This window comes from Pezoporus flaviventris, unplaced genomic scaffold (genome assembly GCF_033815535.1).
Source record: "Pezoporus flaviventris isolate CSIRO_AGI_PZ_B2104156 unplaced genomic scaffold, CSIRO_AGI_Pfla_v1 ptg000066l, whole genome shotgun sequence".
In the NCBI taxonomy this organism is placed as follows: domain Eukaryota; kingdom Metazoa; phylum Chordata; class Aves; order Psittaciformes; family Psittacidae; genus Pezoporus; species Pezoporus flaviventris.
The window spans coordinates 11,352,836-11,378,966 of record NW_026892614.1 but is presented as its reverse complement, the minus strand read 5'-3'; the positions used below and the strand labels follow the sequence as shown (position 1 = coordinate 11,378,966).

Genomic DNA, 26,131 nt, shown 5'->3' with positions numbered 1-26,131 from the left:
AACAGTAATTTATATGCCTTTATATTATACTCTCTGCTGTACTAAAGCAAAACTTCTTAGTTTCATCTTAACAGTTATTATCATATAAAACCTAAAAAAGCTTGGCATCAGGAGCAGAGCCAGTGCCCAGAACAGAAGGACAATGTTTGAATGATGTCTAGAAAGAAAAGCATGCCTGTGAGAGAGATTCAGGATTTTCCAGACACTGGCAATTATGAAGTTTCTCTCACTTTAATCACCCTATGGCTTTTTAGGTGTCCCAAGAGATACTCTACAAAGATTCCATGAAAATACCAGAATTTCTCTGGAAGAGAGATATGAGAAACCCTCATTGTGAGGTTGAGTAATGTGGATGGTCAAGTAGGTGTGACGAGCAGACTGTACGCAGGTGAAGGGAACGTCAGAAATGAAAAGCAAAATGGAAGCTGAAATGGTTACAATTAAAAAGTGTTCTAAGGAATAACTTGGTTAGTGATTATAATCTGGAGATTTTAGGAAACCAAACAAAAGCAAAGAACATTGATCATGAATCAGTGTACTCATACAGCTCGTGGAAAAAGAAGGTAAAACCAAAACATATTCCAGTGGTTGCAAGAAAGAGACTGGTTTATGAGGCCATAAAAAGCTCAAACCTGGCAGTGCAGATGAAGGAGAAGCCACAACTGCCACGAAACAGAGGTCTGTAAGAGAAAATCATGATTGCAGCCATCCAGCATGCACAATCATAACCCCACTTGTCCACGTATATATGCTTAAGAATACTGGATTCCCTTTCATGCTGTTTAGCCTAAAGCCCATTTTGAGGGGAAGGGAAAAAGTACCCCAAAACCACATCTCCTGGCAGCAGACAACAATCATCAACTCAAAACCAGTATTAAGCAATACTTCCCACAAAGCTGCAACAATATGAACAACCCATGCAGCAGCTGATAAAACAAGGCAGCAGCAGATGTGTGTGCACGCTGTACAAGAGACACAGCAATACAACTGTAACTGTGTTCCAGAAACCAAAGTACCACCAGAAAGCTTATCAGGAGGACTCTAAAGCATTACCATTTACAACCGCAGACTAAAGAATACCTTCACCCCATCTCTCATGTAATGGGAATATAAGACTTCAGAAGCAGAAAATTAATGAATTAAAATGTAAAAATATTTGTTAATAAATTAAAACCATTAAAACATTTATATTACACAAATATTGCTTAATTGTTAGTTCCAAAGGACATTGTGAAATCATTAAAAGGCTATAAATACACATATGGCAGATCATTCTCAGTCCATGTAAAGATTTAACACCACAAGCCCATAATAAGGGTGTCTCAACAGATAAGTATTGTTAATAGATGAAACAACACATGCTATTACACCGGTAAAGGAACTGCAGCATCATGCAACTGTCTTTCAACCCACAACGTCTGGCACAAAACACAGTGTTGTCACAAAGCCTGGGTGAAATCTAAGAGACAGTGTGTGATTTGGAGCATTAGAGCTGCCTCCCAGGATCCCTGCCTTGCAGCAAACCCAACCCCACTCCAATACACTTCTCCTCACACACCATGCTGGCATACACAGCAGGTAAGAGAGCAAATGCAAGATAATTTTTTCAGGGGTTATTCTAAAACTTGAGGCACAAGATTATTTCAATTATTGGTTCAATTAAGTCATTACAGTTAATTGAAGAACTAGCAGAAATAAACTCCAGTGTAACTGGCACTCAAGTTTAGCAATTAGCTTCTATTTTTGTTTCCCTCCTCCTTCTTTCCCTTCTTATCCTAAAGCATTATTTAACCTCTACTTCACATAATTCAGAGCTGGCAGATGTCAAATCCCCTTCATACTCTGACTTTCTTAAGCACAGCTGTATTAAGATGCCATTAAGTTTTAAGGCAGAGAGACATTAAGAACTGTACTTATGCCATGATACTAGAATCTTATCTTTAAGTAAACAAAATACAAAACCCCCCAAATTCACCAGCACTTGTCTTCCCTCTGAAGTTGCAAAGAAAACCTAAAAATAAAAGCTCCAAGGATTTGTCTACACACACAGGAAATCTGAATAAATGCACATTTATGGTCTATCATACTGAGAGAAGGCGAAAGGCATTAACCTGATTTGAGTCACATCTGAGAGTAGTACAGTACACTTGAACCATGCAAGCACAAAACGCTAACGAGTGTTTTCCTCTGCTGCTATGGAGGAGACAAATGGAAGGACCTCAAGTTATTGCTTCTAATCATTCAGCCAAAGCTTTGAGTATTTCTGAAACATTCCTCAAACAGATAATGGATGGTTCAGAAGTCTGGCTGGGGAGGACAGCACTTTCCATTTTTATGGCACTGGTTCACACTCAGCTTGAAAACATCTAGTATTTGATGAATGTCTGAGGTTCACTCAGGCACATAAGTCCCAGTGACGGCTACCACAGTTAATAGCCTCTGTAGTGGCCGTAAGTTATGTAAAATGTGATGACAGAACCACTTTTTCCACATCAAAGACACCTCCCTTCCATTCAACGTCATGCACACACAGGACTGGTACACTTTACATCGCCACTCTACACTTTATTGTTGTGTCATTAGAAGTTTATCACTGTATTAAAAGCAATCCTTATGCAGATGTATGTAACATACATATGTATGATGTATATTCTATGTAAGGAAAAATGAAATCAATCAGACTGTGTGAAAACATGACTATACAAAATGTCCTCCCCAATATAAAGGCAGCTGGAATACTTAAAAAGAACACAGATCAAATAAATGCATAGGAATATGCTCCTACAAATGAAACTACCAGGTACATCTCTCAAAGTTTGGGTTTTTTTTTTGCATACACACCAACAGTCTCAGATTCAGAGCAGATGTTCACACCACATGTGCAGTAAGTATGACACATTTCTCTCCCTTGTCCCAATCTAATCAAGTCCATATAAATCTATCATACTGGAGAAAGCTATCTCAAGATACATTTCTCAACACTAATCCTGAAGCTAGAAGATATGCCTTCTGTAACAAATCTCCTTCACTCCAATACATTTTAACCTTCCTGCTACCAGTTTAGATTCACCACCAGAAAGCTTTGATATGTCATTTTAACAGATAAGGAACTGAAGAAAACATTGCCTCTAACAATCTGTTATCTCCCATATGTGAAATGGAGCTGCTCTTACATAATCCTGTTGTAAATTGCTTTCATAAAATCCCCAACAAGTATTCCCAGAAAATTTAACTCTTCTACAAATAGAAGCCATCACCAGCACAGGCACAGCAGGTAGTCACCCTAACCTGCAAGTGTAATAATCCCTAGTAAAACCCTTCATGTAAAACAATGCCCATCTTAACCTAGTTCTCAGCTGCTGCTTTTATTATCCCTACTTCCCTCCTACTGCTTAAAGGAGGGGAAATGCTATTACTGCATGTAACAATGTGTATAACAGCTCTAAGATTAAGGTTCTTCCCTTGCACGTGAATTAATGCTTTAACTTCATTCAAGATTATTAGCCAAAGAGGCTTAACGTTTTCTCCTTCTGATAATGTCAAAATATGACAGCACCAACTCCCAGAAAACCATACCATGAAGGCCTTAACCAGCCGTACAAGACAATCAAAAATATTCAGGTTTCTAAAGTATTGTTTAAGAACATTTGTTCATTAATTCCTTGGAGGATGTAATTAAGCAATCTTTTTTCTCCCCTTGAAAACTAGAAGGAAAAAGAAAGAAACCCAAGAAGTTTCATAAGACCAAGAAAACTATCTGTGACTACTGAAAATGACAGCCCGGTGATAAAGGACAGGGAAAGGATCCACAGAAGGCAGCTTCTCCTGATGTCAAGGTTAAGGCAGCACCTCAGCCAAAATAAGGAAAAGACAAGAAAAAAGCCTCCTGCAATTCTTCTGTACTTTAATTGGGATTACTCCAAAGAATTTTGCCTGCTTACCTCAAAAATCCAAGTTTCACCAAGATACAAGTCTGATGCAAATTCTTGTTGGAAAGCAGAAATTATCAGGATTCTGTACACTAATCTTTCATCTCAGTATAAAATTCTTGGCAGTGGAGTGTCCCAGGTGCTTTACAGCAAAGTAAAAGATTTTCTTATCAACACTGGTTAACTAGCAATTCACCTACCCTTCAGTTCACAAACTATATCTACTATGAAATATTTAAAGACTTACTTTTCTTTTATTAGTGTGTATTAAAAAACTGCACGCCTTCTAAAAACTCCGCTAGGCTCCCGGCTTCAGTCTCTTGGGAACATATTCAACCAGCTTCATTTTTCATTGCGTAGAAAAGCCACTCAGGTCTCAATTTGTTGGCTTTGACTCAAGTTTTTGAATAGTTACAACAGTTAACGTTAGATGCCACAAAGGAAAATAGCACCAACTATGCAGTACTGCATATGAAGACCATTACTTCCACAACATGAAGCTATCAGGAACTTTGAAATAAGTTTGATTTTAAAACTTCTGCTTTATTCACTAACAATAAATACTATTCCCATATATTAAGGAAAAGGAAGAGTTTACAAACCCATTCTTTCTGAGACCTTTGCAAAAATGGCAGACCAATGAGAATACACATTCCTGGCCTTTGTGTTACTGTTTTTATGACTAAAAGCTGCAAAAAACTGTATACAGCACATGCATCTCCCACTAGCCACAGAAAAAAAAAACAAAACACCAAAAACAAAACTAAGAAAAACATGTAAAGAACACGGGCAAGCTCCCTTTGAATCTCTATTCTCAGTGTTCACAGATACAAGCAGGCAAGAAACAGGTGCTTGGTGTAATAAACAAAGAGAATCACATTCGGCCTTTCCTCCTCTTCATCATATTTGTAAAGTCTGTGCAGAAAGAACATAGGATTCAAGTGGCAGAAATCTCAAAGGGCTGAGAAACATGATACTGGACAGAGAAACAAAACCTGTGGAAAATAAACAACCTGGCTTCAAGTAGCACTTCCTGACATAGAGAAACTGGGAATTAGATCCAGTTTACCCAACAGAAATTCAGCAACAGGAAACCCAGAAGTTTTTTTGTCCTCATGGTTCTGGGTTTCTATACACAAATAAGCTACATGAAGATGCCCAAAGTCCTAGAGACATAAATTCAAACAGCAGACTCTGCAAGTCTGCCTTATATAGTATTAGATTTCATTTGTTTGGCTATTTGGTTAGGACTGTGAAAGACAAATGACCCACAGCTTAAAAAAAGGTTCCAGGAACACATTTTAAATTCACTGACAAAAATCCAGTCCACAGTGACCTATTTAGATTACATTTTGGGTAATTTCTTTGAGTGTGCGCTTATTCTTCCATCAACAAAAATATCAATTTTTCCGTTTTGCATTTCAGTTCAACTAAGAACTCAAATGACAGCATTTATCCCCTGTATAACTTTTGTCACTTCTAACCCATGAAGTTGGAGATAAAGGGAATGGAACATCCCCACCAGCAGAGCAGGCTCACAGAACCTCTTCATGTGTTTACGGTCTAAACACTAAAAGCATTGTTTAGCATTTAAGATGACAGTGACATTTTTAAAACCTTTTTAAAGCTGACACATTTTGTACTTCCTAGCAATCTCTGAGGGAAGAAGGGGAAAGCACTAATGGCACTGCTACAGTACTTACACAGACATACATACTTAAAATCAACTGCTACAAATGTCTCTTTTTTGCAAGTTTAAATTATTCCTTGAAACATACCCCAGTAATGACCACATTACCATCTACATATATTTTTTAGAGCTACGTTTTCTATCCTAAGCAACTCATTGTAATCTTTCATGAATCACAATAGCAAAATACTACTCGGAAGAGTTTTTACTGGATGAGTAAAGAGAAACAGAGGGAAAAGAACTCAATTACAGTCAGATGAATTGGGGAAAATTTAGAGGAAATAATATCGTCTACATTTTTTTGTTACGTTCATAAATAAAAAACCTAAAGAAAACTCGTAACATTTTTTTTTCATGTCCTAAATAACCCAAACAGACATGACTCAGGGTAGAACAAACAAAACACACAAAACAAATGACAAAAAAAAAAACAACCAACCAAAATAAAACAAGAAAGGATTACTGAAAAGCAAGTGCATCTTATAATTTTATGTACCATTTACTACAGGATGGTAAGTATTAAGCCACTCTACCTTCCTTGTGACCTTGTAATGTCACAAACTGATTCGCATTCAAATACACAATCTAGGGAACTTCAAAAACTGCTATTCTCTAAGTGCAAATTTTTCCATCTATTTATGTATCTTTTGAAAGCAGCATTGTAAACATTCATCTTTAATAGTTCTGAAAAATCTAGCAAACCTGTCACAATCTAGCAAACCTGTCACAGTACAACTCATCTAGTTCACCTTAGAAATGGAAAATATAACCAATTCAAGCAATTGGTCTTTTAAAAAAAGAAAAAATTCACACAGGATACTAATGAAATCACACCCAGAGAAAAGGCTCCCAAACTGAGCTCAGGTAAACTTGATTTTTCTGTATGCCACATTCCTAAATTCCAGAAATTGCCAATGTAATCTCACTGAAAGTATTTAAGAAGACAAAAACATTTTGCAGAAAGATACTCCCAGCATTTGCTACATGGAAACCACAACCCTTAATAAAGTAAAAGGAACCATTACCAATGAATCAGAAATTAATAAACTGAACTATATACCATTTTCCTACAACTCTTAATGGGCCAGAAAAAGCACTAAGAATTAATGATATTTAGACAGAAGATAAAGATAGCTGATTTACTGAATAGCAAAGATTGCTGAAATGAATAAGGGAATTAGTGGCCAGGCAACAGCTGGTATCAAGTACAAAAAAATCCATCCCTGATATACAGATTGTGGTGAAAGTATAAGGAGGTGTGTTATCTGCTTTCCCTCTAGTAATAGCTTCTCCCTTAAGCATCTGTTATTGGGTTTGGTTGAAGACAAGATACTGTATTAAAAGAGACCTCTGGTGTGACCTGTAACAGCCATTTCTGTGTTCTTGTCAGCTGAAATCATACATATGCATCTTATAATAGTTAGGGTTGGAAAGGACCTTAAGGGGGGTCCTAACTGCCAGAATGTAAGTTGTTAAACACACTGTCTACATCCGGTTTTAAAAACTTTGTACTCAAAAACACTGGTGGGATTTTTTTGCACTGAAATAGGAGAACGTCTCCATTTCATAATGAAAATCAGAGATCACCTGTACATATCCACTGATTACATAGACCTGAGCATCCCTATTACTTCAGTCACCCACTTCCAAAACTCCTGTGTGAAGGACTATACAAGAGACTCCTGCCATTATCATGCCTACTCAAAGGTAAAGCTGTTACTGAGCAATGCAAGGTAGCTCCATCTTTTACTATGTTCCATGTAACACACCACCATCCAACAACAAACTCTGGAAACTGCAAGTTTGTGATATATTTGTACAAAACTCAAGTAGACAAATGCTACTGGTAATGGCAGCAATATTTTTGTCTTAAATCAAATAGACACCTATGTTGTATCTGTTCTTTTCTCACTCGGCTTATAAATATTTAGGCCTGGACCCTGCAAAAATTTAAGCTGCCTGTTTTGTTTTTTTTTTAAATTAGATCCACAAACTTCAATGACCCTAACCATGACAAAGTTAGGAACACACAGGTCTCTAGAAGGTAAGAGTCTAACCCATGACAGAGATGTAATGTGAACTTGAAATCAGACAAGAGTAAAATTTAATGAATGCCTAGCAATGCCTTAGTTGATTTTAAACAGCATAACTTACCCTGATTTTTCTTTTTCTTCAGCATCTGCATTTACTGTGGGATTTTCCATTTCTTTAATCTTTTCTTCCTCTTTATCTTCTAATTTGGTTTCACCTTCAGTTTTGATTGCATTTAAGTCCTTTTCTTGATCAGGCTGAGTATACACAGAATCTGGCAAATTTTTTTTGTTCCCCTAAGATAATAAAACCTTTAGTTAACTTACAAGACGAAATAAAAATACAAAGGATTTAAGAAAAGGCAGATAAGACACACTGAAGCTATCTGAGCAAATAAAAAAAAAATCTAGGCTATAGGGTTCCTAAAATTACAGCACCTCGTTTTTCCTTAAAATATCAAGCAAAACATAACAGACTTCAAAGTTGCAGCCAGCATCCTAGCTCGTATTGTCACGACAACCTAGGCATGCTGCTCTTAGACCTGAACTGCAAAGCAATCCCCAAGATAAAACATATCACAGGGTATGTGCTCATTTAGGATGCAGAGATAATCAGTACTGGCACACCTGGTATCTACCCCCTAGTTCGTACCAACAGACAGATCAGGGCTGGCTGCCACTGTAACACAGAAGCATTACACTCGTGTTGCACACTGACTTCAGGAGCTACACTGCTTCCAGAGAAAAGTGCTACACCTGTACAGTGCTGTACATCAGCTTATTTCTCTGGACTTCCTTTGCTGAAACCACTGAGTCAATACTAGATTTTGGAAAGGTATAAACACTTGTCTCTCTGGACCACTGAACCACATTAGATCACTGCATACATCATATGGCCCAGATCTTTGTAGAGCTTCACTGGAGCAGAGGACTAAAAGCAAGATTTATGTGGGCTTAAAAACATGTCTAAATGCAAAATAGAAGTATCAGCACTGTAGTTAGCCATGAGCATGTATCACCCACATCAGGTTGAAGCTGCAAATTAGTCTCCATTTGACCTGGGAGGCCATCAAACAAATGGAATGTTGAAGCTGCTTCCTAACAAGTCAGACACTTTGACATCATGATCCCCTAAAACTGGCACCTATAGATAAATATGGCTCAAATGTGTTGTTCTGAATTAGGTTTACAGCACATTTTTGTCTTGTTTTAAATCCATTATGAAGATTTCAATCTTGACATGAATTCATGGTTATCAACACACCACCTGACACTTGTTTATAAACAGGATATAACGTGAACATTAAAATATTTTACCAGAACAGAGGGTTTATCATTTTCTTTACTTTCATTATCATTCTCAGCTAACTTTTTTTCTTCTTGTTGTACTATTGCTACTTCCTCCTGCTTGCGCTCCTCCTTATCCACTTTTATTTCTTTTACATCCTGCTCTGGTTCTTCACGCATCTTCAATTCTTTTTCTTTTTCACAGTCTTTACAAGGCTTGCTCGTGACTTTCTCTGGCAATGCCATTTGAAATTCAATGTTAGCTGATGTACAATACTCTTCAAAACCATAGAGATATCTAAAAGAAAAGAATTGCTTGCGATAAGCAAGTTTGTTTCAAGAAAGAACATGCCACCTAGCAGAAACTAAACACAAACAGAAGCCAAAAAAACTGTGTTATAACCAAAAACTTATGGACTTTATGTATATTACCACTACCACAGGATCGCTTCTGTTCATTCTAGTGCTGTTTTAGAACAGACTCTATAGCTTTATTACTTACTTTTTGTATGCACATTTAACATTATATCCTGCAGCTGAATTCAATACAGGGATTCCAAGATCTTGATAAACTTGCTTCCACACTGCACCACTTTCAATCTGGTAAAGAAAATGAAGTCATGTTTTATTAAATTACCTCACAGACAAAAAAAATTAAGCTGACAAAGTTTACAACTTTGGAAAATAATTATAAGTAATTTCCTAGGACCTATAAAATTGTTTTTCACACACCCAGTATTTCACTGTAATAAAACTACTTTAAGAAATCTAAAATTTCTGCATTTCGGTAAGCCACAGCAGGCTTTCCTCTCCAGATGGCAACAGAACAAAGGAAAGAAGATACAAAGATCAGAAAAATCAGTATATAATTTTTATTTTTATATTTAAAGTTATTATTAACTATAAGAGTTAGAATTTTAATTACACTGGAAAGAAAAAAAAAAAAGATAAAAATCCTTCAAAGCATTAACAATACTCAGCCCTGGCACTACTGCACCAGATAGACTCGCTACCGGTCTTTCATTAAGTCCTTAATATGCCCTTTGGTGTCAAAGACAGTGCAATACACCGATTTCTAACCGTCTGTGAAGGTAAAGCAGATGTACTGCAATATCCAAGTACAAGATCCCCTCTTGTATATCAGAAAGGTGTCACTGTACAAACATATCTTCCCAACTGACAGACTAAGTTTATGGGAACCAGTCTAAAGAAGTAACAGAACCTGCTTGGCCACAAATTCTATATGATCAAATTACTGCTCCAAGACCAATCCCACTAATCCCAGTCAACACATTCTTCTGTGTAGTGCCCAGAACAGATAGGAACATCAGACCTTACACTAGATTACTTGTCTTTGAGATTTTATTCACTAGTGACCCTTTTTCACTTTGAGGTAACAACTTTATCAGATAAACATTTCCTGAAATATCACAAAACCACAGATGCTGGCTGATTTTATGCAGCAGTAATTAAACATGCTGAGTAGATGTGTAATTTATTTAGAATATGATTAGGTTTTTGTTCCCATTACATCATGTTTTTCAGCTGTTACGGGGTGTCTGACATAGCTGTAGTATTCAATTTTCATGTATCTTGAGCTCCTGTGTAAATTGCTTTTTTATCACTACTTAAACAGCACCCTGAGATTTTACAGCTCTGGAATACTCATCATACTAATACTCACATTATCAAATCCTCCAAGCTTGTGTACAAGTCTGAATAATTTGAAGAGATTCAAATTTCTATATCCCAGTACAGGTCGTTTGTTAATAGGAGTTCCTGTGAATGAAGACAATATGGTGTTTTGAAGTATTTTTTTAATAGGCACTACTACCATATTAAATACAGTGTAGTATCGTAAGCTCCCTCTGACCACCTCATGCACCTGGTACTTTCTTTTCATGAAACTAAACAAACTCAAGAGTCTTAATAACCCATTTTTCCTGTAATTCAGTAATGCAGTTTAGTTCCTATAATGCATTTTTTCATCTATTACTGAACATCCACAAATGAATCAACTTTTCTTGCTCCCTGTTTTATACATATATTTCACCTACTGAACAATTAAGTGTAGAAGTACCAGCATATTCCTTTCAATACAACTAAAAAAATCCCCCCTCATGAGCAAGTCCCACAAAGCTTCAAAGAGGTGAAAGTTCCTATGCTACTGTACTAGCAGTAGGTACCTCATTGTCCTCTCTTGTAAACAGTTCCTCAATCCAGCATGTAACTAAAAAAAAACCCTAATTTAACTAGTTATAATACTAACTTAAATACAAACCCTGCCTCCAGAGACACTGTACTTCTAGGGCAGTGTCTAAATACCTGGTAAGGGTTTAACATGATAAATGGCGTTTGCTTTTAACAATTTCTATCGAGCTTACTGATAATGCTCATGCATTTTAAGTTATCAGGATTCATGCAAGAAAATGAGCACAAAGTAAATGCTTTTTTCATGATCCTAAGCAGTGGTGGTTAAATTTTATTTATTTTAAGCTCATTAAACTGACCACAGATATTAACATGATTGAGGATATCTAATGTTTGACTGACGAACACTATACATACACAGTAGGAAGTAATACTAGGATATATGAAGTACTGTCATTTATTTCTGAAAGCAGGAATAAGTGACTGTATTTCAGGAGAAGAGTCAAGTGACAGACTTATCTTCTAAATAGTGGGGAAGTCAGAAGAGATTAATACAGTCTCACCGTTTCCAAAACTGAACTGCAAAGCACTACTCGTTTACAGACTCAACTCTTCAAAGTACTGCTAAGCAGTACATCTATCTGCAGCTTCTACAAGTCAAAGATTCAAATGCCTACCTCTGTCTTCCATGAACTTGTACAATTGCTGAAGGAAGTTCTCTCGTTCTTCAGGAAACGGCTCAATTTCCTCCTGTTTAAAGCAATGCACACATTCTGAGTTACAAGCCTTCATTAAGGAATATAAGAAACTGACAATTTAGGTTCGAATGCTCAAGTTTGGTTTGCTGTAGTCAACAATAGAATACTATACAGTGCTATGGAACACTGAAGTGAGTTTTACAAACTACAGTTTTTCAAAATATATAAAACAATAACTGTAAAGACACACTGGAACAGGTTTCCTGATTGATCACTTAAGTATCATAAGAGAGAAAACAAGATGTATTCTCAATTTTGTCTATTTACACAGAAAGTCTGGGAGACACCACTATCAATGATCAAGAGACTATATCAGAAATCTCAGGTCTATTTCTTCTGCAGTTAAGTGACTTCTTGATGCCCGGATACACTATGTCACTTTCAGCAACAAAGTAAAAGAGAAAATGGTGCTTGCACTTTCTTAGGAGTTTTAATCCACAGTACTGACAAACCGCAGCCAATGGCACTGCATGCATACTGCCATGGGGTACCGGCTGAATGCGTGGTGAGCTGGATCAATCCCAGAACTGAAATAACAATGGATATTTTGAATGTTCAGTTCATTGCACTAATAAACCTCTTTATTAGATTTATTAAGTTTAATAAACAGTGGAATTTCACAACAAAGCACTATGGCTTATTTTGTAACACTATTATTTCATTAGGAAATGTGACTTGCCACAACCAGCAGGATAAGATTAATTCTTAGAAATTCTGATGACTATGCTATTTCAAAACAATACACCAAATACATGTTACGTTTCCTGCATACTTTTTAAACACTACCTGCAAAGTTTCCAAAAATAAGTAATAGAAGTTATTCAGAAAATCTAATTTATTTTTCTTCAGTGTATTTGCATTCATGTTTTAATTATCCATTCAACTTCTTCCTTGTACTAATTATTAAAGCTTCACCTACCCTGAAGAAAGGGGATAAATTTATTGCCTTTAAGTTACAGCAACTGTTGAGGAATCAATAGAAACAGGGTATCACTATTAAACAGAACAAAACCCAAAACAACCCACCCCAACATCTGCTGAAGCAATTTAATAGATATGGATGCCTGAAAATAAGGTCAATGAAGGTTATAACTATTACCAATGAGAAGGTTTTTTTCTTAATTCTACACTTCCTCTTCCACTAGGTGCACTTAAAAGACATGTCAGAGCCAAGCAGAAATGAAGAATGCTCAGTACTCATGATATGCTGAAACAATTGTCATTTAGGTGTAATTATCAACAGAAATGCAATGAAAATATTCCAGTCTTGCAAAGGCAATGCAAGACGAAAATCTCCACGAGGAACCACCATTACATGGCGATGAGCATCTCTCAGATACCTAGCATAATGGTGGAACTCTGAGCAGGCTACTTAATGAGCAAGCACAGTCTGGATAAAGAACTACAACCAGTAAATTAGATGAAGCATCACTGGGCAGGGGCATCAGATATCACGCATACCTAGCAATTCTTCAACAACAGGTATGAGGTGATGCTCCAGCTCTGCATATAGTACTGATAAACTCCTGGTTAAGAACATTCACAATTCACAGGCCATAGAAAATAAATGAGTGGAATCGATCCAGCTTTGGAGTTTGGTTTTTGTTTGTTTTAATCTCCCATGACAGCTACTTGGAAAGGACTCTTCCCAGCATATGATGGATCACTGGCAAAGAGCTCATGACCACCTACTTGGGTTTTCTCATGTTCCTCACCCAGAAGAACCATAAGAAAATGGTCCCACAGAGCACTGGGGGGTGTGGGGGAGTGTCATTGAACTAAACCTTCAAGAAGCCCAACAAAGCTTTTAAGAAGGAATGTATACTTTTTAATTATATGAGGAACTAAAGTAAACATGATGAAGAGGCTAAATAAAACACTGCCATGTCACTCCTTTCTCAATCATAAGATCCAGTGCCCGAAGAATACTCTTATGTCTCAAATGTGATAATGCAGAGAGATGCCAGAAGGGTAAGTGGGCACTCCTTATCAATTTTCCCAACAGCAATCAAGCAAACTTTCTAAGAAAGTACACTCAGGAGGAAAGCTTAAGACCCTGTTTGCCTCTGAAAAGCATTTTCACTTTTTCAGTCTCTACAGAATGTGTATATTATACTTTGATGATAATAACTGTTAGTAATCTCTGAACATCTACAGCAGCTTTCAAGCAATCAGTAAGTTAAATAACAAGGTTTCCTAGATAATGGTTTGAAGCAGGCATATCATACTCTCCATCTTTGCTTATTTCTATATATAGACAACCACAGTGCAAGCAGGTCACTCTGCAGCCTCTAATGTATCTGTCCATGTCACAAAGATAAAAGAAAGGGGTTCATACATATGAAAATGAAATCCAGAAAAGTAGCTACATGCATTTTGCAACACATGAAATTAAGCCAGTGCTAGAAGAGAGGATCTTGTTTTACAGTCATCAGAAATAATTTAAGCACCATATATCCCTTATCAGAAGCAAGTATTTTTTAGCTACACAGATCTTCCCAGGTAGAAGACAGCCATTTAACACTAGCAGGTAATTCTGATTTAGAAACAGGAATAAAGGGAACCTTTTTTCTGTTAGAAAAAACAACATGCATGAGACAGCGGACACCAGAATCTACCCTTCTTCATCCTGCTCAGACCCTAGCAAGTACTGCAACCCCTTCTGCCACTGCAGTAAGATCAGCATGGGAAGGATTTTAAAACAGGATCTTCCTTTGAGTTTTAGTCCCTAATAACTCAGTCTTTTGACCACATGGGTTTTGCTTAATGACTCAAAGATATTTGTTAGATTTTTAAGTTGATATTTTCACATCAACTGATCTTTGTTGAATAAAGATTTTGAAAGCTGAGAGACATTAGTTTCATATGTTAACTGAGTTGCCTTTGTTAAACACGATACATGTTCTTAAATGTTAAAAAGCCCTACTTAAATATTACAGCCTTGGTAATTTTTTATCAGCTGTGTATCTATGCTCTTTACTAACTTCACTTGCCTCTTCCTCACTGCTGTTATCCTCTTTTTCTTTTTCATCCTCTTCCTCTTCTTCAGCTTCACTGCTGGAGCTGTCTTCTTTTAACTCTGTTTTCCAGTTACTAGGAACAGTTCTGTTTTTACGGAATTCAAGGGCTTGGTCAAAAGCTGTAAAAGGACCAGCATTTGTTAGCACTGCAGGAAATACCAGTTTGACCAAACGTTTTAATCAAGAAACATAGCTGGGGATGGGGAGGAAGGACTGCTAATTGACAGTTTCACCACCAAATTTGAAGAACCACAACCACCACCCTACGCTGTTCATCTTTATTTGTCCTACCCAACTAAACCAGCCTAGTGCTCTCTGCACATCAAATTATTCAGACCTATGATTAGGATTATTACCGTGTTAGTGTCTATTGACACATATAAGGATCTTCTGTATTAGGGCATGTATGAAAATTTCATTAAGAGAATCCCTATTCCAACAGGATTACACTGTGGTTTACATATATTGACTAGAGAAGAAGAGGAATAGATAAGCAAAAGCTAATTGTAAGAGTTTGATTACACAAACTGAAGCTTTCAAATGAATCCACAATTCCAGTTTCCTGAGAGTGCATAAATGCGACTTACAGCTATTAGGGGTACTATGGTGAGAATAACTCTACAAAGATCTAATGCAAGAGGCCAAATACTAAATAACGTGTAATGCCATTGTGTCCTGTCATTACACCCTTTGTTTGGCAAGTCTACATTTAAAACAAGTGTGGCAGTGGAGGGGATTGTTTGGGGTCTTCTGTTGTTTCGGTTTTTTTGTGATTGGTTGTTTAAAATTCCTCTAGCTTTTCAGAGATGTTCTGCTTCAATACATTACAGAAGGAAAAGATCCTGTATTTTAGCATTTTTAAGACATGAACCAACCTACCATAAATTTGGTCCAATTTACATAACAAAGTAAATACATACTCATGTGTTTTCACACAGGAAGTAAATTTTACCTTGTTTTAATAATGCATCAGGCTTTGGTGAAGTTTCACTGATCTCCCGAACATCTTTTCTTGGCACAGAAACACTAGATAATTTAGAAAGTGTTAAAAAAGAGAGATTTAAAAATACTTTTAAGTTAAATTAACAGTATACTACAGAACTACCACTAAGACTAACACCCTTACTAAACATGCAGAAGCAGCATATGAAGTATATTTTGACAATTCTATAATGTTAGTCTGGTACAGTATTAGTCAGGTGGTTAGACCACCCACATACACTCACTGCATATTAAAGACAGGATTCTTCTTCTACTAACAGGCAGTTTCTGGAACCTCTCAAATATATATTACTTAACAAAAACTTTATACTAATTTAGCAAGCAACTACTCACCCACAAACAATAAGATCCTACCTTGCTTAAAACATAAATGAGTATTAGTATAAATTGTCAGTATGAAAGACTTCTAAATTGGAAGAACAAAGCACTTTTTAATTTCTACTATGGCTATATCCAAGGAAATAAATCTGAACTGCAGCTTTGGGGGGGTACACGCTTGTGTACCAGTGATGTACACTGATGCTTAAGTAACTATCAAATGGTAAAGCAACAGCCTAGATTTAGTAATTAAACCTCAAATAAACTGTTAAATATTTCAATATCCTTTTCTGCAAAAGCATTCTGTTAAACTGAACCAAGTATAATGAACAGCTGTACTTTAAAAATAAAACCCAAATGATAGGATAAATAACTCTGTTGTCATCCATCAACCCCCCTCCGTGACCAACATGAGTTTAAGAATACAAAGTTTCTTATTCTATTACAAATATGATACAGTTGGGTTTTCTAGGTTTCTCTATCTTCTTTTCTACTTTGAGCAGTGTTACAGCTCTTTTCAAAGAACAAGACAATATGGAGTTCTAGTCTAGTCTGAGAAAAATGTATGTTTTACTACCCCAAAAAAAAGAAAGAGTTTCTCTGCGTGCATGTGGTGTATGTGCACTCATGCACACACCTCACCAGGGCACACACCTCACCCACCACTTTCTGTAGCTGGATAAGATTATGGCCACATCTCTGAAAAGCAGTGCTCTATTCCAAACAGAGCAGGAAAGTGTCTCAGGGCATTCTCAAAGTCACAAAACATGCTTTGTTTGCCACCACTGAGGCAATGAAATTAAAATGAAGACAGACAGACTTATGCATCCCACTATTAACAATGACAAAGTTCACCACAATGTAGGCTGCTAGCAGTTTTCTATACATTAGAAAAATCTTGGCAGAAACTTAGTGAGCTTACTGATGTCATTAATGCTTTACCCAAACACATCTCATATTACATTCATCTAGCTGGTATAGATTTCATTCAATTATCAGTGTCTACAGTCCTACTCACAATTTGCCATCCTTGAAAGAACGAACAAGAATATTGTCTTTTTTCACTGCAATATCATCACTACAATCTGGACAAACCACCTGCAAAGATATTACAAATGCAAAGTTTATAGAGAGAAAAAGGAAAAGAAAAAAAAGAGTAATAGTATATCCAACACTTGTCAGAAAGTTTTTGGACTCTTTAGCAGCACTGAGATGAGGGCAACTGACATCCCTCAAAACAGAGATAATCTTGTTTAATTACAGAATAGATGAGTTCATGCTCACTTCCTGGAGGGAACTGAGCTGCTGCCAAAGACATAAGTAAGAACAGCATTCTGACAAAAGTTAAGTACCTGTTATGCCACTACAAGTTATTCAACTCTAAAACCCTAAAAGAACAGAAATTCCACCAAGTGTTCACACTGAGTTAGAGACCTCTTCAGAAAAACTTCCATAAACTGCAAGTATGTAATCACACACAGTTTCAAAACCAAGGCCATACAGGATTTATGAAATACAATTTTATAATGGAGGATTCATGAGCTATCTACCTATAAGAGTGCCTCAAGTAGTATAATATGTTCTTTAATTCAAGAAGTAGACTAATCAAGTCTAGCACCGAAACAACATACTAGTTATCTGTTGCAATTTTAAATGCTACTAAAGTTTTGTTAAACCAGTACACAAGTCCTTAACTAAAAGTCTTCAAGAATTTAATAACACATCTCAAAATTCCAGAGTTACAGAACAGAAAAACAACCCTCTCCATCCTCTTTCTTCTCTCAAAACATGCTCCCTTAAAACTAAGAAAATCTAGCCACCCCAAGGAGCAGCAAATGACCAGCAGCACTAAGTTAGCCCTGGTAAATACTACTTCTCTCTCATACCAACTCCTTTCATGCCTATTTTTTCTACCACAAATACTGCATGACAATTTTTTTCCCTCTTCTTACATAGGTCACCAGCCATATAGCATTTTAGAAGGTAAAGTCAAAAGCACCAGCTGAACTGGAAACAGAGTTTTTTTACCACAGAGCACAGGCTAAACATTCTTCCAAAGAAAAATAAAACTTTAGAGCCTAAGTCTCCAAATCCAATGCATTCAACGGTCTCCAAAGAAATTACTTTACAATACTACAACTTACTAACTGAAATGCAGTTTGAGATACAGTTTGGAACAGTGTTTTAATATCAAGGTAAAAAGAGAGTGATTATCATTCCCCATCTGAAACAGGTGCAATTTCCTAGCTTTCTAAAGACTGAGAAAGGCCCTTATGGCCTTAGCTATCAGTTTTCTAGAAGCATCAAGATCTTAGTAGTCAGAAATCCTTCCAGAGCTTGGAAAACAGCTTACCACAACCTCATCTTGTGCCTTTACATCAAGCAGCGTCACCTCAATTTTGCCTGAATCAGGTTTTCTCAATTTCCTTCCAAAACAAACTCCACAGGAGTCACAGGAGAGAGATGACCCTATGTAAACTCGATTTTCTAAAGTGCCACAAGCAGGTTTCCTCAATGCATCTTCCAAAAGCTTTTAACTACACATTAAAACTAACAATGATATAAGGTTAACTAAATCATACTTTGACATAAGGAGAAACTGCCAGGCCTTTTTACAATTACGTCATTGCTCTCAACCCTATTTCTCCCCTTTCTACCCTCCCCAAAAAAACACAAACCGAAGAAAAGCCCCCATGCATGCAGGAATAAAACAATGTAGTCACTCACCGAGTCCTCAAAGTAATTTTTAACAAATTCAGACCCCTGCAGTTTTACTTTTCTAAATGACAGCCCACCTGGCTATAGGACTGATATCCAAAGTAATCTATTTCCACTACTAAACTGTTATTTGCTGTAAAGGTTTAGACTAATCCCTGAACTTCTTTTCCCATAATAAACTTGCACAATGTCCTCTGTGCCCAAACACAAAGCTTACCTGTACACAGTACCATCAATAACAAAGTAATTATGGGATACATATTCTTCATCATATTAAAGCTGAATTTTCATTATTCACATAATTACAATTAGCATGATATAAAGTTAAAGCAAAATTGATCAGTAATAAGATGAAATTACTTTGTTGATATAGTAACCTGCTTACAAGATAAAGGAATGGACGGGCACAGGTACAGGGGAGGGGATTTAAAAGAAAAAACTGTGGAGGGGAAAAAGGGGCAGAAAAAGCAGCAGCTATTCAGAGCACAAAACCTATTCTTTGGCACAACCTTTCAGGTTAAATGCAACATGATGTTTATTTACAGAGCCATAAACCTGATTACTAAAATAACAATTAATCTAGGATACGCTATTTCAGAGTCAACAAGCTCTACCCTCAAACTTCATTCCACTACTGCTCCTCAGTCACTGCAGGAAGCTTTCCACAAAGGTATTGTGAGCTATTCCAATCTCCAAATGAAAGCCAAAGAATTCCAGTGTGTACCTTTAGTATACCTTGGGATCACAAGCAACAAGTCAGTTAATCTTTCAGGTCTGACCCACAGCTATCCTGACTAGCCCTACATTAGTTACATGCAAGCCGAGTACCTACCAGAGAGGCTACCATGGAAACGGCTGTCTGTCACGTGCATGACCAGAGGGGCTAACCCATCGGTGTGACATAAAACAGCCCAAGCCAGTCTAACTGACCGCTCCTCAGAGTGCAACTATAAGGTAGGCGATAATGCATCAATCTTGATGACAGCTTTCAGCAAAGAAACAACTCGATTTTCTCGTCTTATTACTGCAAACCTCTCTTAAAGCTATCTGTCCGTAACATGGTATCACCTTGCTGTATATTCTGCCCTCTCCCCCGTAAAAAAGACTTCAGTGACTCATTCTCTTCCATCAACTTCTCCAAAAGAAGTCCTGCTGGAAAGCCACTGGACTCCATTACAACAAACAGGAGGTGACACGTACAAAGAAGCAACTGAGAGATACTGCAAACACTAAGAACAGTTAAATGTTACTGTATGGCAGTACAGCGTTAAATGTACAGCATCTTTTGAGAAAGCAGAGCACAAGTCTTCCTGAAATTTGATAAACATTATAAGCTTTCACTGCCAGGAAGAAATTATTCAAATATTTATAATGAATAATCAAATAAAAATTAAAAAGTATGGTACCAGAAGGTACCACATATGGAAATAATTTTCAAAGATGCAAGTCAGTCTATGTTCAATCCTTACATTAGCAGTAATATTTTATTAGAAGTTTAAGTGCCTTTAAGCCTGAATAAAGGAAGATAGAAAATATTTGTACTAAAAGACTACAATGGGCTTTTAAAGGAAATCTGTTGGAAATTCTCTACTATCTACCATGGCAACAAAGAAAAAAATAAGAAATATTTCATTATCAACTGTGTTTATATTGAACCTAGAAGAATTGCATCTATGCAATCACTGAAACTCCCCTCTCTTTTGTACTACTTTGTATTTTCTTTCTTGGTAAAACTTGGTAGTTCAGAAAAATTGCATGCAATAGCTCAGGAAAAAAGCCCTGAAATTTTAGTTCAATAGTACTTGACATATTGTTGAGCTGAAATTAGGTCAACAAGCTTTGTCTGCTTGGATAAACTAAAGCCATGTTAGCAATCATTTGTTGTAAACAAACTGTTTACAAATATAGTATTTCCTTTAATTATTATGATATGATCCAACTTGAAGAAACACAGTATGTTCTGACAAGAATATAGTTTAATCCACCAAGAAGAAAAAAAAACAAAGCAAAACAAAACCAAACCACTTTTCTTTGATGCCCCGAAAACTAATGAAACTTTACAAAATTAAAATAAAGATGAAACTCTTACCAAGGCTGGAAACCACAGAGCTTTCTTTTTATCCACGCTGAAGCAGTCCACACACACAACTTTTCCCAGTAACTCATCACTTTGTTTCCTATCATCTTCATCTTCATCGCTGGAAGAGGATGAAGATTCTTCTTCAGGACTAAACGACAGAAAAAGACTTAAAACTCAACTATTCAAAACCTGCCTACTGTAATTACTGGAGACCCAAAGCTGTGCTTCTTAAGTAGAGCCATAAATAATAGTGACTTGAATTGCCTGTTGTTTGAGGATAAAATCGAACTGAAATATTTATGCAGATATTATAGTAAAACATTACAAACTCAGAAATGGAATTCCACATGGAATACATGCAAAAACAAAAACCAACCAAAACACCACTGTGCATCCACATGGAGGAACAGAAATGCACTGTCAGAACATTCAAAACTAGAATTCTGCCTTAGTGAAGCACTGTTCAATATTACGGCTGCAGTTGTAGTTTTGCACCAACACTAGCTAAACTGTTGGTTTTCTTCTTAATCTCTCTATGCTTGTACTCTGTCGTCGTTTAAACCCAGTCAGGTAACTCGTTCGCTCACTTCCAGTGAGTGGTGCCGAGCTGACAACAATCGAGGTCCGTGTCCGTCTCCCCCGCCCCCCCCCCGCACCGGGGCTCTCCCCTTCCCCGCTCCCGGAGGAACGGGGAGGAGGATCGAGAGAGTGCAACTCCTACGGGTTGAGACAAGAACAGTCCAGCAACAAATCACCACCGCTACTATCAGCTAAAACAATGATAAGGGAAATTAGTGCATGGACCAATCCCTATAATGCTGCCGAGTCCATTCGGTCCATGATGTTCCAAGTTCATTCTCTGTTGGGATGATGGCTGGAGGGAAGTCAGGGCCAGTCGCTGGTGACCTGGAGACATCTAGTTGATGGGCTATAAAAGCATTACACAGCAGGCAACAGCATACAATTGAGTTCACTGGCTGTTTTCCCCTAAAATCAAATCCCCTTGAGGTATACATCGGACTTCCCCATCTTCCCGCATTACCCACCAAGTATATCCAGGTCCCTGAGCAAAAGCAAGCCTTTGAGCAAATTAAACGCGAGATAGTTCATGCAGTAGCCCTTGGACCAGTCCGGACCGGACCAGATGTAAAAAATGTACTGTACACTGCAGCTGGGGAGAACGGTCCTACCTGGAGCCTCTGGCAGAAAGCTCCAGGGGAGACTCGAGGTCGACCCCTCGGCTTTTGGAGTCGGGGATACAAAGGATCTGAGGCCAGCTATACCCCAACTGAGAAAGAGATACTGGCAGCCTATGAAGGGGTTCGAGCTGCTTCGGAAGTGATTGGCACTGAAGCACAGCTCCTCCTGGCACCCCGGCTGCCCATAAGAACTGTCGTGGTTTAAACTGTAGCTGCTGCGCTTGCTCTGAATAGACAGAGCCCCGGTGCGGGGGGGGGGGGGGGGCGGGGGAGACGGACACGGACCTCGATTGTGGTCAGCTCGGCACCACTCACTGGAAGTGAGCGAACGAGTTACCTGACTGGGTTTAAACCACGAGATACTCTAACAGCCATACAGAATAAAAAGCTATTTTGAGAAGAAACACCACCTATGAAGATAAACAGCAGGGACATTAGCAGTCTATTTATCCTGAAACAGTTCTTTAAAGATGTGCAGTGAAGCATTTCAATGACCATTTCAATTTCACATTGAATGAAGTGTTAGAATGTAAGTAGATGGGCAAAGGTGCAAAGACATTTTGATTAGAAAGGGTTCTGGTTTATTGTCTTGACTGTCCCAGTACAAAGTGGCACCTGGGTTTAACCATACGGGGAGTCTAAGTGTACAAAACTACTCCAACTAAAATCACCTGCAACTAATTAAAAATACCAAAATAACAACAATAACAACAACAGTAATAATAATAAACCCCAAACAAAACACAAACAAAAAACAACCTACCACCAAAAGCAAACCCAACCAACACCCAGAATTGCTGGTGCCCTCTCTCTTTCGTTACTAATTACTTTGAAAAAAATACAGGAAATACACAGTGTGCTCAACAAGCACAACAAGCAGAGTTTTAAAAGCTATTTTCCATTTTTCACATAACTACTGAGTACAAAGTTCAGTATTAACAGAAGACTCACAATTAGCATTGGTGTAAAAGAACACTGATTTACAGTTTTGGGTGAGTTATGTTTCATTTTCCCCATCTTAATTTTATGCTATCATTTGCAGTGCTCATAAACCTTGGGTTGTTTTTTTGTTTTGGGGTTTTTTTTTCCCCCATGACATCTTTTTTTTAAAGTAGTGATTTCTCTAAAATACTGTATGAAGCCCTTCAGGCTGCTGTCTGGGCTTTGAGAAAGTCTTGTTGGAAGAGAAGTAAGGCAAGGACTAGAGAGAAAGCCAGGACTATTTTAGAGAGACTTCAACCTAACTCACACCAATATCTCTGCAATTTGTCTTTTTACTCAATTCAGTCAATATTAATCATAAGTGTGTTGTTTCTGCCATAATAATGACATGTACAAGAGAAGATAACCTGACATCAGGATGCTGTAGTCACATTCTCTGTGGTATATACCAGCTTTTTTCCATCTGTTTCCTTAATACATCACAAATTAGTGAATCAATAGCTGAGTAAACTTCTAATACCGCTACATCTAGAAGGTTATATTTATTTCAAACAACTGAAATGACAAGAGCATGAAAGGAAGCATGAGAACTCCTTTCTCACCCCACCTCAGAACTTTAAAAACAACCAACTCCCACCTCACCAAATCACAACCCCCCACCCACCCACAAACAACAAAGAGAAACAGTCAGTGGAGTATTTACCGCTGGTTTTTTTTTCCAAGATCACAACTACCAAGAGCTTAGTGCCTAGGAAATCAAGTCACAGCTCTTGAACTCTGTTTTTCTATCAATAAGCTTTGCTGCAAACCCTACTACTGTTCACCTCTTTCTAAGAGAAATAGATGAGGCCTTCAAAGACTTTGTAATGAGAAACCAAAGGTCTATATGAGGATTCTAGTACCTCCTACAAAGACTTCAGATCAGCTGGACAAAGACTGTATTTGAGTCCAAAGCATTTATAATACTAATATTCTACTACAGAGAAGCTTCTGAATGTAGCTTAACAATGTAATTTCAGTTGATATCTAACTTCGGGTTTTTACTTAAATAACAAAATCAAGAACAAAACCTCACCTTGCCTATACCTGGCACTATTCTAAAACCTGATTACATGAAGACTTGTAATTCTTGCATGCAACAACGCAAACAAAATTGACTTTCAGTCTGAATGCTAATCAATACCTTTCATGTTTTTTGAGTAAGAGAAACCTGAACATACAGCTACACATGCTGAAAGCTTCAGAACTGAAAACGTACAGCACGAATATGTTAAACTTACATATGATTGGATCTCCTTCCTCTGTTTGTTTTCTTCCCTATAACAGGAGTCCCAAAGTGTTCAGGATTTGTGAGTGGAAGCTGATCTAATGTCTGTTGAAATGAAAAAATACATACACATACACATATAAAAAAGCCTGGTATAAGTTACTCTCCGAACCACGAATTTGTATAATCTAGTTAAAGTAATTGTTGCCAGTAAAGAATTATAAAAGAAATATGTAAGTACAGCATAGACAGCACTGTTCATTTTTAAAAATACCGTGGGGTTGTTTTGTTGTTTTTTTTTGGGGGGGAAGGTGCTTCAACGCTTTCTCCCTACCTCCAAATAATTAACTTTTTCCAACACACAGACAGTTCTTCTCAGAAGTCCTGCCTTTCAACTATTCAAACACAAAATTAAGCGTCAGGTTATCGGGTACTTTACTGACCTGGGATACTTCATCTCTACAGGATTACTTATTTGCTTGTCCTACCATCAGACTAAAAACCCCATCATCTACTCATAAATGAACAAGATTTCCTATGTAATGAGACTGCTAAATAACTCAGTAGCAACAAACATGACAATTATATTTTTGTTGGTAATTCATAATTTGATATGGGAGAGAATGATTCTAAAACAATTTTGAAGAGGTTGCTACATTAATAATTGAGATGGTGCTAACTGATGCTATATTAGCATCAAGACAAAAAAGGAGAGAAAGAAAGGACTTTCTCTTTACAGGAAGAATGCTAAAGCATCAACAAAAGGATTCCATGGACATGCAGTACCTACTTTCCGTAAGACTGCTGTTATTTGTTTAAATGATTCCAAATATGAAGGCTCCTATACAGACAGGTTTCTTGCGTAGCCAATTACACTTTTTCATTGAAAGAAGGCATAAAGCCTTCCAAAGAATATAGTGGACTCTAAATTACACTTCTGAGTCGTGTATTAATTTTTAAACATAAAACACCAACAAGAATCTCAAAAGTATTTTGTGTCAGACAGAACTGGACATAGAGACAATAAAAATGGCTTTTAAATCTTAAAGTAAACGCATGATTACTTCCGAAGGTGGTGGAAATACTAAAAGATCCCACACACTTGGGAAGTCAGAGATGAAGCTAAAGCAACATCAGAACAAGACAACTGTGTGGCACTAGTCTAATTACAGAAGAAATTGGAGATGCAATTTTCCCTGCTGAGTAGCTGTGCAATCATGAGGTGATTATTAGAAATGCACAGAATGTGCTTCATTGAGAGATGGTGACAGTGAATTGTATATCAGTGACTTCTGGCAAGACATTAAAAGTTAAGTCCATCAGAATGATGACAAAATAAAAGAGTAGGAGTCACCTGAATGTACACTTTCTTTGAATCTGACAAAATAATCTGAAATCACTCTTGTTCAGCCAAATGAGTCACAAAGCAATTTACAGACACTAAAACTTTTAGCCTGCTTACTGTGCAAGTAGTACTCCTGAAACCATATTAAAGAAGTAACTGTGGAACAGAATCAACCTAGTTGTCAGAAGTGCTAATCATTAATGACAAAGAGCTAATTGAGGGAACACCACAAATATTTGAATTATAGCATTTATATCTGAATCCAGATTTAGGCATTTAATTAGGCCCTCTTCTTTACCTGTGTTTAATCCTGACTTAGGGTCCTAGAAGGTATTTGAACCTTCACAAGAACTCAATAGGCAGGCAACAAGCTCTGCTATCTACAATACTAAACC

The 26,131-nt window shown here is 37.3% G+C and overlaps 1 protein-coding gene across 9 annotated transcripts in view; it reads right to left on the bottom strand.

Moving 5' to 3' along the window:
* Positions 1-26,131, bottom strand: part of ARID4B (AT-rich interaction domain 4B) — an 84,820-nt gene that overhangs the window by 21,615 nt on the left and 37,074 nt on the right. For 6 of the 9 annotated variants that reach the window (XM_061471237.1, XM_061471236.1, XM_061471240.1 and 3 more), the window contains exons 7-16: positions 24,405-24,496; positions 20,993-21,131; positions 17,204-17,283; positions 15,818-15,891; positions 14,839-14,984; positions 11,765-11,837; positions 10,621-10,715; positions 9,439-9,536; positions 8,967-9,234; positions 7,774-7,946 (exon numbers count right to left, since the gene is read on the bottom strand). In XM_061471237.1, the coding sequence (XP_061327221.1) occupies positions 7,774-7,946; positions 8,967-9,234; positions 9,439-9,536; positions 10,621-10,715; positions 11,765-11,837; positions 14,839-14,984; positions 15,818-15,891; positions 17,204-17,283; positions 20,993-21,131; positions 24,405-24,496 (1,238 nt within the window). Of the gene's footprint in view, positions 1-7,773; positions 7,947-8,966; positions 9,235-9,438; positions 9,537-10,620; positions 10,716-11,764; positions 11,838-14,838; positions 14,985-15,817; positions 15,892-17,203; positions 17,284-20,992; positions 21,132-24,404; positions 24,500-26,131 lie in introns of those variants that run through there. The other 3 variants (XM_061471235.1, XM_061471242.1, XM_061471241.1) reach the window with 3 other exon arrangements.